The sequence below is a fragment of the Nomia melanderi genome, chromosome 1 (genome assembly GCF_051020985.1).
Source record: "Nomia melanderi isolate GNS246 chromosome 1, iyNomMela1, whole genome shotgun sequence".
In the NCBI taxonomy this organism is placed as follows: domain Eukaryota; kingdom Metazoa; phylum Arthropoda; class Insecta; order Hymenoptera; family Halictidae; genus Nomia; species Nomia melanderi.
Genome location: NC_134999.1, coordinates 25294277 through 25310995, shown reverse-complemented (window position 1 = coordinate 25310995; position 16719 = coordinate 25294277). Strand labels below are relative to the sequence as shown.

The 16719-nt window shown below is 33.8% G+C and overlaps 1 protein-coding gene across 4 annotated transcripts in view; it reads left to right on the top strand.

The window, feature by feature from the left end:
* Positions 1–16719, top strand: part of nAChRalpha6 (nicotinic acetylcholine receptor alpha6) — a 566449-nt gene that overhangs the window by 394056 nt on the left and 155674 nt on the right. For 2 of the 4 annotated variants that reach the window (XM_076373172.1, XM_076373162.1), the window contains exon 9: positions 11233–11319. The exons of the other annotated variants lie outside the window; for them this stretch is intronic. In XM_076373172.1, the coding sequence (XP_076229287.1) occupies positions 11233–11319 (87 nt within the window). The remainder of the gene's footprint in view (positions 1–11232; positions 11320–16719) is intronic. 4 annotated transcript variants of the gene reach the window in all.

Below are 16719 nucleotides of genomic sequence, written 5' to 3'. Positions count from 1 at the left end.
CCGTCGAACTTCTTGACTTGTTGAGAGGACTCGCCTCTCAACGGTGGGAATGACTACCGAGCATTAATCCTGCAGATCGGATCGAGTACTAATCGCGAAAATACTGTACTTCGAACAATTGTAAATGCCCCATGATATATATAAGAAACAAAGACATTCGAAAAGAACTATCCATTCGAATAGTAAGAGAAGAAGTAACAACATATGCCAAAAAAAAATCAGAAAAAATCTACAATCACCCCAACTTCCTCATCAAGGATGCACACAGAACAACACTCGAAAGGAGACTAAAGAACAAGCATCCAACGGCTTACTAAATTAGGAATTACAAAAAAGAAACCAATCACAGTGCAACCTCAACTTTAATATTAACTCAAAGAAATGGTACTGCTGCTGTACTCTCAATAAGCTTTTTTTATTAAATCTTAATATTTCGTTAAATTTACGATTGACGTATATTAAGTTCTTTAACAGATGATGTTTGCGAAGAACTCTATAACACTGTTCAAAGAAATATCCTTCATTTCGAAACGTTGGAAAGCATAACTTCAAAAAGAAAATCTTCGTCACGATACATGCCAGTTTATACTAACTACAGCAAATACTTTTTCATTAAAGAATTTTGCAATATTATTACAAATATCGACTTTTCAAGTTTCAATCTTAAATATCACCTATCACTTTAATATTGTAAAATATTATCTAGAGAAAATGGCTTATCTACAATATTTTCTCACTAACAGCAAATATTTTCTTCCCAATTTTACTTCAATATTAAAAACACCTAAAATATTTCAACCTTAGATTTAAATCTTAAATGATCTACTGCCTGCAATACAACAACAGCAGCGAATTCTCGATTCTCACTTACCAACGTTGGAGTTTCAATCTGAATAACGTTGATCTTACATGCCGGTCGAGGTGGACCGCATCACGAAATTGTGAATGGTACCTTCAGCGATGTTATCAGCTGGCTCCTCGCGTCGGATGTAAGACATCAGTGAACAGGGCTTTTCATGTTAGTCGAACCGAAGGAATCTAATGGAGTTAGGTCAGGAGAATGAAGTGGTCTTTCTGTAAAGCTATCCCATTCAGTCTGTCTTACTCGAAACTGTCAAATAAGATACGAAATTACTCATCTTAGCGAAGCCTCGTACTACACTGTAGCTACAATTAAGCTTCTCGATAGAGGATGTACCTCGAATAACGCTGCACATTCTTGTCTCTAATATATTCGATGAAAAAGAGGCAGACCGAACAGTTTTCTTCCAGTAAACGATGCATATTTCATCGTGTACGCAGTACAACCACTCTAAAATGGAATACTTTACTCGGATATATTTATGGTACCGTTGATGGAACTGATGTTGACGTTGTCTCGCGGAATAATCGCAACAGTTATAATTTCGTACGTATTAATATTAGAACTACCAAACGTTTAATATGATTAATATGTAGTCCTTGTAAAAATTGTAACAATAGATTTTTTTCGGTTTCTTTGTACAATCATTATAGTACTAAAGTGAAACTATTTACTTTTAAAATCATTTTGGATATTTAACACTCTTAAGACAGCAGTAATTGCAAAACAAGAACAGTACTAAAACTCATCATTTTGATGGGTATGGTAGTTCTAGTGTTAACAGCGAATGTAGTAACTTTTTGCTTCGCGTTTGTGTACGTATGCAAAAGAAAATTAAATATGATTTTAGAAAATCGAAGCAAGGGAAGAGGTATTAAAGATGATTTTATGTCTCTTTAGAATGTAGTCTCTAGATAATTGTAGTATTCTATAAAATGATGATGTTTTAGTAATAACTAATTTATAGAAAATTTATTTATTTACTACTGTATAAATGCTGTACTTAAAATGAACAGTAGTTTTAATTTCATTTCTAATTGATGAACGTTTTGAGCAGCATTTAAAATAATACTTGGCACTTGTTATTAATATTTCTTAATATGTTAATTCATGCAAAATGTTTTCATTCATTTATTTAAATTAAGTATTATATTATAGTATTTTATGAACCATTTAATTAATAAGGAAAACAGTGTTTATTATTTTTAATACAGCGACTGTAGAAATATCTGGAGGAAAATTCATTTCTAGAGTGTAGTAAACGTCAACTTCTTCTCTGCATAGACACAAATCATGCAACTTGTTGTTTCCGAGTGAGTGCAACCAGTTATCTCCGAGAAATCCGTAAATGATCCGTGAGACAATGTGACGTATGAAGTGACGGGGTGACCTAGTGTAATTTCGCTGCAAGCACCCAGTCGACAAAAGGAAAGAGACAGATAAAGAGACAGCGAGAGAGAAGAAAACACAAGCTTTCGTTCTCTCTGAAGTGTTTTTGGGACGCACATGCTTTCATAAATGAATGTATGCTATACCTACATACATGCCAGTACAGAATTAATTGAAGACATGATTTCTTTAAATAAATATGTTGACAAAATTAAATATATAGCGGTTTTAAATATGAACTTATGACACGAGATTAAATTAACTTATATAAATAATCTTATAAAAAACTTGATTATTATAGGAGAACGACTTGTGAGTTTTTTTAAAGATTAAGGATTAATTTTTTCTAGAATGGAATGCAAAACCTTGAACACAAAAAAAAACTAACTTGAAATTCCTATTTTTACTTGTACAAATAACTCTTTCTCGCTTTCGATTTTCATAATTGGAAGGTTTAATTTTAAGACTGATTAAACATCTTTCATTTCACTTAACGAATGATGTAAAATCCTTCTTTATCAGTACATGTGTATAGAGTAGTACGATTAAACTGTTAATGTAACAAAAAAAATAATTTTCTATTTTTCTGAATTTTCTTCACTATCGTGTCCACTACTGCTATTTAATATAATAATAAGTAACGTGGCGCCGTAATAAAATATTCAAAGGAGAAAACTGTACAAAAGAAAAGTTATTTACTTTCGGAGGTAAATGTCCAGATGAAGTAATTGAATCTAAAAATTACGTCAGGGTCATATAAAAGTTTCTCCTTTTTGTACATAATTTCGATAGCTTCCGTTTCCCAGACATACTTATGCGATTATCTTGAAAAGTAAAAGAGTCCGGGTATTACATGTATGGGAAGAAGTTGTTTAGAATAACGTCCTTGCCAACATGTTTCAAGGTCATTGCAATTGGTGAGTGGGTAACTCATCTATACATTTACCATTTCAGAAAGCAACAACTTGCATTATGACGACGCATAATATCTGTATAATGAATTACACATACTTTTATCAAAAATGCAAACCAAAGATACATTTCCGTGCACTTAAAAGATATTTCAAACTGAAAAATTATAAATATTTTACAGAATATGAAAAAATATATAAGCTGTTAAAATTGTAGTGCTTTTTATAGCATATGCTAAAAAAAACAATTTTCCATAGTAATTGTATTTTTCCAGTTGCGTTCCTAAAAATTAAAATTTGCATAAGTATACAGCGATTACAAATATATAACGTTGCCGGCAAACGTGTTAATTTCTGGAAAGTCCGGTTCACATAAATCTTCTTGATTCCCATAAAAAAACCACAACTCCCAAATCTCCGTTCTCATAAATCCGCTACAACATCATCATACATTACCGGAGAAATGAACGATCCTTAAACACAGAAAATGTCCGTGGCTAGCAGCATAAATTTCCGAACGCCCGTAAAACTGCGTAACGCGCGGTAGATTCATTTCGTTCGGCGTGAGGCGGCGGCTCGTTTGTTAATTTTCGAACAGTTCGTTAGCCCCGCGCAACCGCCGTGGCGTCGCGGCGACATATTTACGCCGAAATTCGCCGAATGCGAGCGTGTTACACGCGACTGGGAATTTCAGGTGACATCACGACCAGAATTAAAAGCATAAATTGGCGAGATTTCTGACAAATTTCAAACTGTTTTTAACCCACCTTAACCCTTATTGAACAAGTTAGACGATACCTTTTTCTTAGTGGAAACAGCAACAAAAGGAAAGACAGAAATTGTAAAACTGTTTAATCGGATAATATAAGAATCGACACAGAGTTAAATGAACGAAAGAAAACGCAGACTTTTTAATCAAATTTTAAAAGCCAATCTTTTATTGGTTCGAGGTATGGTTAGTGTTGAGCATTAATTATGCACGGGTTATCGCGCCTGGCTGTCGTCGGTAATGTAGCTACAGGAGGTATGTATTAGCCCGAACGAATGTTCAGGAGCTAACTGTAAGGAACTAATTGCCGGCTATCCTGAATCATCCCCTGTTGCCGGTCTGCTCGCCAACGTACCAAACAACCCTGAATGTTATTGGCGGTCTGCAGCCTGCATCGGATGCATCTTGTCGCGGTTTGCTACCCCCGAAGATCCCATCGAAATGTGACCTCGAAACTCTTATCCGGCCAGTGTCGAAAACAGGCTTTAAACGAATTAAAGTCACCCGCTGGGACCGCGACGGAAAGGGGGACCTGAACTTCTGCGGTAAATCTGTGTCAAGCGAATTATTGAGGCTGTACCTGTTGGATTAAACCCCCCACCTTCGCCGTGGACCGAATTACTCTTAGTCTTCCTGGAATTGAAACCGTAACCGAAACGGAAATTGTACGGGCTCCTCTCGTGCTGACTGTCACTTACTCAACACTTTCAGAGGGGTTGTGTTTATTCGTTGTCACGCAACTAAGGAAAGCTATATTTTTAACCTCTTATCCTGTGATTTCTTCTACAACTGCGCTTGACAAGACTAGTGAGTTGATGCAAAAGTTTCGACGTGTTTGTATGTTGTTAATAAGCAAATTGTTTTCTTCGAAACATCTGTTTTCAAATTATTATAACGTGTACAAAGGACACTTCTTTTCTCATTTTCAATTAGTTTTGATTCAGACAGCGAACGGTTGAGAACGAACTCTTCTTGTTATTTATTGTAAACAAACGTCGAAACTTTTGTTTAACGATTCGATGCATCATCGGTATCATTTCATTAGAAAAAGAGGAGAATTTGATGCTTGACCTATGTCTATGTTTACTCTAAAGATTCACGATTTTTAATGGAAAAGTGATATTTAACTTATATTCTGAAAAATGGAGTAACTTGTGAATTTGTCGAGTTCAGTTTACAATTGTGAGAAACTGTATATGGCTGAAATTTAGTCGCGAAGAAAGTGCATTTAAAAAAAATTACAACTATAAAGGATACGCAAAGCTAAATGTAAATAGATCTACGTAATGTTGAAATTAAAATATCTATTAAACTAATAATTTTTAACGTAAGTAGCTTAATGTTCAGTGGGGTAAAATGCTAATGTCGTCCGTGTTAAATTTATTAATTCGGATGTAATGAAACTTATACGAAATAAATGGAACATAAACTAATTTGACTATTTATGTAGAGTACTTATTTATGGGAGATTTGGTGCTGAAAAATTATCCAAAGGTACAGTTAAATATTCTCGCTATCGTGTGGAAGTATTTAACAATTTAATTTAAAGCATGTAATCTATATCAATAAGTTGGTTACTAAGCCCACACATTATTTGCCATAAATGATATTAGGTATTTCAAATTGCTTAGCTATTTTTTTCTAATTTGATACTTTAAATTATTTTCATCACAAAATAAAACATATTTTCATCAGAAAGTAAAATAGTTACAGAATATCAAATTAGAATATTAATAAATGAGTAATGCGCGGCTGAGATTAATTTTCGCGGCAATTTTCGAATTTCGAGTCAACTACCCTGGAGTAATGTTATTAATGACTTGGACGGTTGCATGCTCGTGGCATCGGCACTATTGTGTCCCTAATTCGACGTATTAATCCATCTTCGGGCATTTCGTCGTTTCGTGTAATACAAATTGCGTGTAATTGCTCTTGTCATGAAGATTAACGAAGGGCTTGTTTATTTTCGAGCGTTACGGTTTGAGTGTAAGGAATTATCGCGGCTTACTATTCCAATCAAGCCCAAATACTAATGTGAAATTAATTTATTTGGAACTGATAACAGAATCAGTGTAACAAGAACATTACTGTTAACTAATAAAATAATTTGGAAAGTACTAAAAATTGTCGACAACTGTGAAAAAGAAAATAACTTCCGAATAATACCTGATTAAATGGAATTTAAACATAATGTTAAATATAATTCCCCAATGAAGTTCAGCGTATTTAATAAATTACTGTCCAGTCGTATTTCTACGATAAAAGATAACGCAAATAATAAAAATATGCGTTAGTAAAATCAAAAAATATATAATCAAATAAGATATCTTACATTAAATTATATTCACAAAAGAATTATAAATATAAATAAAGAATCTCATTAAATAAATTTTTCATTCTTTAATTCTAATTGAAGTTTTTTACTTGAAATTTCTTTAAATTGAAAATTTCTTAAATTTTTACACGTAAAAAGTGTCTATTCGAGTGTGAAAATAGTTTTCTGCTATCTACGCTATCTCACGATAAAAAGAACACGTAAAAGTAAATATGTAGATTCTTGTACAGACGTTTTCTGTGATTTTTATCGAACTAATTGGTCTATAATGCGGCACTGGGAAACAGGGAACTTGCAGCTGTCTTAAAGCAAACGTGGACCCACAGAAGCTTAATCTGTTCGCCAAGCTTCAGGAAACTGAGAGACCCCAACACCGTTGAAACGTTCATCCGTTCAAAATGCTATAACCGGAACGTGTTAATCTGTCTCCGAAGTTCCTCTGTACGGAAATCATGCAAATCTACGTATATGCAGTTACCTCTATGCACGTGTTTGCACGATATCCGCAATATTTGTTGAACGTGGACAGGCAATTAATGTTTATCTTTCTACGTGTAAATTCTCTGATAATAAACGTGATCTGGTTAGTCCCATGGGTTTCGCGTACTCCGCTCAGTACTCAACACGTTGATAGGGCACGTTTGCGACGGAAATTTTAATTATTATGTTAACCAAATATAAAGTCATATTCATTTCAAAATATCGTACACTCGCGGGTTCCGCGATTATTGCACACAGATAGGTTCCCCTTCATCTATTACCTTTGGTAATTCAATGCGAGATTCTGTGAAATATTTTTAGTTTGCTCTTTGGGCCATGGGAGTTGTGATAATTTCATTGAATTCAAAGCAATAATCCTATTTCGTTGCCTGTAATGACTGTTCTCTATAAATTGAAATTCTTTTTATGTACAATATACATTGTGCTTTCGTGTATTTTTTTTTAATTGGAAATATGAATATTTTAGATCGCAAACAAATGTTTGGGACATTTTATAAACCTTCTTCTAATTAAACAAATTTTAACACTAAAACTACCGAGCAGTTCAATTGACCTTCCGAAATTTCTTTATAGAAACTCTAAGAGTACATTTATCGAGATTTCAATTGATCTACAATTCAGTTTCAGTTTACAGTGGGTCATATTGACCCGTCTGGTAGCTTTAGTGTTAAAAAGGCACTTATATTTATCTATTAATTCATGTATATCATGGATATTTTAATACAATTATTTCGGTACATTAAAAAGTCAAATACTTAAAACTTTTTAACTTTATTTTCATTATCATTGCTTATGTGCAATATTTATTCAACACACTTCCAGAAATAACGTGGAATTTAATAAAACGTATATCTTTGAAGCTGCCGACAAATAAATGTGAATTACCGTAATCATCAAAGCTTATGTTCGACAGAACAAATTTAAAATATCGAATGAGGATTGCGTTATTTCAGTGAAAGCTTCGTTAAAAAAAAGCTGCTTTGCCTCTACACTCCATTCATTCAATCTCTATTCTATGTTATATTAAAACAGTCTGTACACCTTTCTTTTTTATTGTGAATCTTTTTTCGTGGATTTTTTTATTGTGGGTGAATGGCCCACATTCAGGTTAAAAGAATAGCAGTTAGAAATTAAATTGATGTTCTGAACCACTTTTTGAACTTTAATTATTGGCATTTAAGGAACCATTACATAATCTCCAAAGTATTAGTATTGTTACAACAGGTTTAAAAAATATTTTTGTGATCCATTAAACGATTACATTACAGAGTGAATTACCCTTAACAACTTCAGTTGATCACCATACTGGACACTAATGTATTCCTCGAAAATTTTTATAATTCATAATTCCGAAAATAATTACAATATTGTAATATAATTACTGACGAATAAAAGTGTTAAATATTTAAATATTCTGTTTAACTTTAATACAAAGTGACATATGAAATGCTCAAAATTTTCCTGGCAGTCAACACCAAAGAATATTTTGTCATAATCATCTTAATAGCTGTAGATATTGGGCATGTTTTATAATAATACAATTAAAAATAAATCTGTAAACGTGCATAAAAAATTAACTTTCTGAGGTAACTTATTAACATATTCGCGATCGCTGACGTAATTTACGTCGTTTCAAATTCTATTCTTTCAAAATATCTTATTCTGATATTCTTCTACGTTTTTCGATTTGCAACTTCTTTAAAGCAAAGTTCTTCATTTCGAAGAGATCGTTACAAGACCAGTATTTCAAAACAAATTTTCTAATTCTTGTCCCAGTTTTAATGTCAGAAATTTGTAATAATTAACTTAAGATTTCCTCCATTTTTATCGGCAAGGGCTGTTCGAAAAGTGACAATTTTTCCGATCGCCAATGTGTTGATTCACACATCACAGTAGAATTGTTTATACAGCGGTGTAACTTAACGACTAGCTCCACCGTAACTGAAGGATTGAAATCGTACTGGAACCGAGTTGAGTAGTATAATTAACAATGCTGCCAGTGACATAGCAGTAGCAACGGTGATTAAAGAGGTCCATTCAGCCACAGCTTCTTTGTCGGCGTAAATCTGCTCGTTTATCAATCACGGGAGACACGAGACGCGCAAAAACTGGCGCATAATGGCGGAAAATGTTTGCTTTGATCAAGCGGAGACAGCCACTTAAAGCAAAACGGAAGTTTCCACTGAAAGAATTACCCACGCTAGGCTCGCTAAAGACATGTTTCTCGAAACGTGGCGAGTCTAAGTTGTGGCTTCGCAATCTCGCTGCGAATGTCCTTTGATCGAGGAATTACAAATTGAAAAACTGGCAACTGTAACAGTAATATTTGTTTTCAACGCAATCGTGTGATTGAAACCAGTTTGTCGATGGAAGTGTTAGATAACCGAATAATTTTGTCTTTGTATGAGGAAATGCGTTGTAAACTTCAATTTATCGTTATTATTATTGTTGATGTTATTATTATTAATGTGTTGTTGTTATTATCAGTCTTGTGTGGCTTTTATTTTCCGATAAGTGAATGTAAACATTACAAAAATAATAAAGATGTAACAATTAATAAAAACAAATAAAACAGTATTAAAAAAGATTATTATGATTATTAAAATAATTTTATTCACGACTCTTATATTAAAATTCTTGTATTCAAGTTGTAGTTACGTAAAGTAAAATATTTTTATCAATAATAAGTCTTAAAGTCTTCTATAAATTTCGTTCGTCTTTTTTCTTTGTTGTTTACTTTGTCAATAACATTGATAATTTATTAAAGGAATTATTTGAAAAAATGTTATTAAAAAATATGTCTTAATAATTATATCTGAAAGAAATACTTGTAATTACATACTGGCTGCCATTTACCTCAAGTACAGAATTCAAGTAGAAAATTTCATAAAGAATATAAGATTGTTTCATTAATATAAATTAAGGAATAGTTTCGGAAAGAAATAAAAGCAAGCATAAATTAATTTGCCAATTTTATACAGATACAGAAGAATATTTAGCACTAGAAGGAGCCTCAGTGTCAGTGCTGAAAGAAAAATGTCTTGGAGCTATAAGCTTACGTTCTAGAAAATAACTATTCCGCTTCAATAGCTTGAACAATGGCTTCGATCCTTTTAAGCGTTTCCGCAATGTGTACAAGACGTACTAGTCCATTCACATTGAAACGTTTCCCTCCAGTCTCAACATTACGGGACTGTTAAGCAGTAATGTTAAGTGGCAATCTTGACTTTCGTCATTTCTATCTTAAACGGGCGCAGTAAAGCTCAGCGTAGGATAAGGAAGCATAAAGCTTCGGTACATAATATAAAATCTCTCGTAATACTGAGGGTTGTTAATTTTCAAATAGTCTGTACTATCTCGCAGATGAAATTCAGATTATCGTGCAGTCTTCTTAAAATGAATGCATCAAACACTCGTTTCGGATTAAATTAATCTTCAAACATTATCATCGAAATAATTTCTATACAAAGTGTATTGAAAAAACGATTCTCTGGGAATCAATGTTCAGATAACGTGTAATCGAGAATAAAGCAAAAGGACAGTTGATATGAATATAAAATTTAGCATGTAAACAACATAACAGAGTCCCTTGTTGGAGATAATCAATTTGTTTATTCTGTTACTTAAAGTATTGTAAGTATTTGCAGAATTAAAATTAATATATAAATTTTATCTTGTAAAATATATCGATATAAATTTAAAGATAGGGAGAGATAGGTACATAACTGATAATCATTGTTTTCATAGTGTAATTTTAACTTCAAAATTATTTTATATGTTTAGTATTTCGTAAAATACTTCATACTTAAAGCAACATTTAATAGTATCGTACGATTTTTCGTACATTACTTTAAAATATATATAATACTAACTTTCCTTTCTGCCGAAAAAAATCATATACCACTCGAATACTAATCGCTACACAACTCAACGAATTAACACCTCAATTATATATAGTCGTGTGAGTTCCTAATTCAAAAGTAATCATGCTTATTTAACAGTGTTTACCGAAGATCTCAACAGACTTTTAAAATTTCAACCAGATCCAAAAGGATGTCAAGAAAAACATACAGCACTGTAGTAATTTTAAAATCACTATAGGAAAAGTCGACAATTCAACTCAGGAGAAACAATTAAACATAGAAAACGATTTTAAGTTCACATCTTAAATGGTGTCTTTTAACATCTTCAGTAAAAATAGTGTCAATACCTTTGTACAATCCTGTAAATACCTTATCCAATAGGAAGAAGTGTCTCATCAGTAAAACTGTCCATCTCCACAATTCCTAAAAAGAAGCCAAAAGCAAAAATAATGCACATGAAGAAATTGTACCCTTAGGTGTCTTTGTAAATCGTCTCAAATCTGGACTGAAACGTAACCCCTGGTCCCTGATCAACCATGAAAACCACACTACCAACAGAAAACACCCATCTTGACACGTGCATATTTTTTCGACTATCGCAGGGGTGACCATTCTGCTGTCGCTGACAGTTTTCCTGAACCTCGTGGCAGAAAGCATGCCGACGACCTCGGACGCTGTCCCTCTAATAGGTACCTATTACAAGAACCACGATAATTAAGCATCCGGCTCTGGCAAGCGTTGTGTTACAATGTCCGTCTGTTTTCGATGTCGCTCTGTGTAAATATTTCTACATATATGTATATGTATATACACATGTATATGTACGTGCGTTATATGTATATACAAGCAACCGTATTTGTGCCTGACGTTAAGTATCCTGTTCGAGAGGCAGCTCCCTTGAGAATCTCCGGATGGGGAGAGAGCGTGAAAGAGAAATCATGTGGGACGGTAAGAACCTCGAAGGTCGTTCAGAGTTCCGGGACAATTTTGTTATTTTCGCCGGGGTGAAAGACGTCGAAATCCACTTTGCTGGAGGGGGGCAGAGGGGTAGGGGGGGGTGGTTGACAGCGTTAGAAAAGGACAATCTCGACGGGATAGTTGAGGCGTTCGGTGTTATATCGATGCGACGCTCGCCGGTAAGCTATTTTTCGGCTCCGACGGAGCCGGAGTACTTGTTCAGTCGCTGCGGGGCCCGCGATTACACGGCCACTTTCAACCGAGAAACGATTTTATTCTTCGCTTTAATAGGGGACGGTTAACGCGGGGGACACCCCCTGCTTACCACCCCAGGTCTCTTCGTTCCAGGGATTTTATGTCTGTCATAATCTTGCAAATCGCTGAAATGTTTGCTTTAATTGCTTTTTCTTCCTTTATTGGCAACAGGGATGTCTGGAAAGTTTTTTCTTAAAGTTAGGTATTGATATATAGAAACTACTGGTATAATACCAGGAAAGAGTTTCCATTTCTCTTTTTGGGAAGAAGGAGAGAGGCCTTGAAAGTTTTCTTAGAATGTGAATGTTATTATATTTAATTTTGGAAGCAGAATTGATGTGGAGGAGTTTGTGTCAACGTGGAAAATGTAATTCAAAGAGGGAGTCTGTGGAGAATTTTTAAATAGGGATGCTGCTATTGATATTGATGTTATGTCCATGAATATTGACATTATCAGAATGTTATCAATAACAGAATATATCAGTATATTACAATAGTATCAAGAAATTTTTAACTTAAATCGTTATTACATGTACAGTCATATAATTACTGAAGACAGCGATTATGATACAACAATTGGATATGGCAAAAGATGTGAACATCGATATATGTCAATTGTACGTGTAATAAGAAAGTATAAATTATACCATCTAACGTTAATCATAATATCTGTATGTACAATAATATATAATCTACAGTGTGTAGATTATAAACAAGTCAGCAAATTCGTAATCACTATGTTTAAATTAAACAATACTTTTCGAAAAAAGCCTTAGCCTTTTCAATTCCTATCAACTCGTGAAATCATAGTAATAGTTTTTTTCAGAATGTTTTTCTCTTAACAGATTAAATTAAATTCAAAATATTCATTTACCTTTCTTTTGATACTATAGAAACTATTAATTACAATTCTTCATTAACTTTTGTAAAAAATTAATTGCCTATATATTAGATTATGTATTTACTATCAATTAAAACTGAGTACCTATTAGTTTATTCGAATCTTTTAGTAATTATTGAAATTATACAATTTTCAGAATAACTCAAACTTAAAATTTCTATATTTTTCTTCCGTATTCGAGAGAAAATATTAATTTGTTCATGTAGTTCACCAGTAAGAGGAATTTAATTTTCATTGAAGCGGACAAGCGTTGAAATATCATGGCCGTCCAACTTCTATATTTTCCATTTCCAGCAGGATCGAAAATCGCGTTACGTCGAAAGACGGGGCTGGGTCTGTCAGTTATGAATCATCCCGATGATTTAGAATGAAAATAAGCGAGCAGGATGAAAATGCAGGAAACGTGTCGCTCGAGAGGCAAAACTAAATGTGAAATATTATTCGTGCCTAACACCTTCAAAGCGAAGTTGTAGAGAATCACCTAGAAAATGCGTTTTATTCTTCTTCAATCATGGACACTTTCAACGAATAATTTATTTCCAAATCTTAGAGACATATTTTATGTTATTGACATTTTTATAAGAAGAGGAATTCGTGGATCTAAAAGGAAAGAGAAGAAAAGTCAGCATTATAAAATCAATGAAAATTTTGTACAAAAATATTTGACTACAGGAAACATTTTAATAAGTAAACATAATACAAATATTTCAGTCGGTTCATATTGATTTATTCGAAATTATTTTTTCATGTATTTTAACCCCAAATATAACAAACATCAATATTCGCGTGTTTATGCTTGCAGAGTAAATATATTTTAAATAATTTCACACCTAATGATCTCAACTGCGGCTTGTATCATTATAATTTTTGGCTTGAGAATGCTTAAGGACATTTAAACTATTAAAACCAACGTAAAAGAAGAATAAGCAGAATTTACATTTCTGGTTAATAGATATGCAACAGAAAGTAGATTTATATCTTCAATAATATATATATTAAGATTGAATAACTTTTACAGATTTTAAATGCCATTTGACAACCACTTTTCGTACAATTTTCTGCTCCAACAAATCATTAGCAACAAAATAATTCTATTAGCAACATTAAGAAAAACAAGATTAGTCTTGATTACCTTGAAAAGTAAATACATAATTTTTTCATAAATGGGACTATAGTTCTACTATTTGAAACACAACCACAACTTAAAACTTTGTATTTCTCTCAAAGCGTAAAAAGTTTTTTATACAGTTCTGTATGTTCTGTAATTGTTTACTTAAAAGCTGCCGTGTATTACTTATCAATCGAGTCTCTTACTTATTTAAAATATCGATTAGTTTCAAACAAACTGAAGTGTTCAGAGAAGAAACATTAAAGCACAGATGATTTTTATGTAATCATTTAAAATCAAGTTTCAACTAGAACCTAATAATTTCATTACAAAGTGTTATAAATCATTGTTAATAATATATTATTAATTAATAATTTGTTTGTAAAATATAACAAATATTCTTACAATTAACTGGCATACAAAAATGCACACTGTTCCATTAAAAAGAAATGGATGCGAGGGTCACGATGTAATCATAGCACGAGCCTGCTCAGTGAAACACCCTGTACCTTTAAATTGAGAATTTCTTCTTCTCGGTTACACCATAAAACAGTTTCTACTGTTTTTAACTTAAGCCGGTAATTCCACCGCACACCGGAATCTCTTGCGCAAACCTCGAGAATTGGAATGCGCCGGCAATAAGCAATAGTAACACAAGCAATTCTTGCTTTAATTAACAACGCACGTCTTGTTTTAATTAGTTCCCATTATCGAGTTTACACTGTGCAATAGAACCGACGGTCTGTGTAACGGCGCTCGGTGTAATCTTCCGGGGAAAAGATCTGAATCCCAAGAGGCAGAAAACTCGACCAATATGTGCCACGAGCCCTGGAAATGTCGATACCGTTCAACAGACACGGAAAGCATTTTTCTTAGCCGCGCGCCTGTAATTCCGCCATTGATCAATCATCCTCGAGGATTTTCATCGTCAGACTCCTCCTGTGTCATTTTAGAAAATTATTCACGTGCAACTGACAGATCTCTTAACACTAGGTTTAACACTAAAATTACTGACCAATTAAAGTGACTTATTTCCAAGTTTTTATTAAAATTAGAATAATAGGTTTCTTGAGATTCAAAAGGTCTCCTAGTCTTGTGCTTGTACAGATATACAAATTCAATTGAAAATCTTTCGCAAAAACACTTTAATAGTTTAAATACTTAAATCCTTACTGTCCAGTAGTTTTGATGTTACAATAATTAATTATTTGATTTGATGTATAATAATTATGATTATCCATTATAATAATCCAAAAACAATTTACAAAATCTGATTATTCTATACACTGTCCAGAATTCAGAAGTAAGAGTTACATCACTATTATTCTGAGCCACTCATACTATTCCCTTTGTCTTCGCAATCCATCAACACGCGTCATAATCGAAACTAGTTTGGAATGTTGATATATTCCGTATATCTTCATACCCTCAGCGCAATCCCCAAAATTACTATCTCGCGGTGAAGCAGCCAGTAGATCCATTGTTCCCAATACCGAATAGCGACCAGAATCGAATAGCCGAGGAGACGTGGCGCCTCGTACCTCGTCTTCCGCACATAAACGTGTCCTCGAACAGAAAGAGATCGCGGCGGTGCAGTTCTGTTATCATGTCTCACCATCGCATAAAAGCGCGTGCAAGTTTTAATGACCGTTACGATAGTACGAGGGCCACTGTCTCGGAAACTGCAACGCGTTTACGCCGAACAACTTTTCCGTTACTTGTCGCGAATCCTTTCCGCGACGCGTTTGCCGCATAATGTATTTACAATACACATTGGATAATTGCAACATCGGAAACCTCTTCATAATTACAACGTCGCCATCCCCACCATATGCCCACCAGGTTCCTTTCAACACACCATAGCCCTCGATGACCAGCCGCGGTTAAAAGCTGCAACATGATCCAACTATTGTCGAACTCGACGATTTCAACGCCTCTTTCTTTTCTATTCGCAATCCTTTTCCATATCCAAAACTACAGTCGTTTATTATACCAGCAATTATGACCGTAACTCTATCATGTTTGGCGTCATATATATCAGAAAAACATAAACGCGATGATGAAAGTTGCATTCATCAAAAGGCAAAAGTAAAAGAGTTTGATTTTTGAGTTAAAGATCTGAAGCTTAAATCAGTCTTTCTTTTCCCTTCATTCCTGTTGTCCTTTTCTATGTCTGCCATGCTAAAGTCTTCGTTTCTCGATGGTTCCGTCGAGTGTTGCAATTATTCAATGCTTACTGTACTGCGCAGGTAAACTAACGCGCGGAACACTTTTGAAGCTTTACCTACAGTGCAGCTCTCACGTTAGCTCCATCGGTTCTGGGTTTAAAAGTGCACAGGCGCAAGTGAACTCTTTCACTCATGATGCTCGACCGTCTAGGTTTGCGACGCATGGTCATTTATTGGCAGGATTAACCCTTTCGTTACAATGGACGAGATATTTCGGTTCCACTATATCGAAGAAACGATGCTATGGATGAGACATCTCGTGTACCTTTATTATTGATACGAAGTGTTTTATTTTAAAATTTGACACAAGATGTATAAGACATGTCATCGTTGGTGGAAGGGGCATAAACATGATTAATATAAAATACTCCATATTTTATACCGGGATACGAAAAATCGGATTTTCAATGCCAACGCTTACTTATAGTGTTGATTTGAAACTAGTGAATTAACACTAACCATACCGGCATTTTTGCTACGGTAACAAAGTGGTTACAAAATAAAGATAAACAAGTTAGATGATACAGTTTTTTAGTGGAAATGAAAACAAAAAGAAAGACAAAAATTGAAAAACTGATTAAATCGGACTATATAGGAATTGATATAAAGTTAAATGGACGAAAAAAAGCGCAGGGTTTCA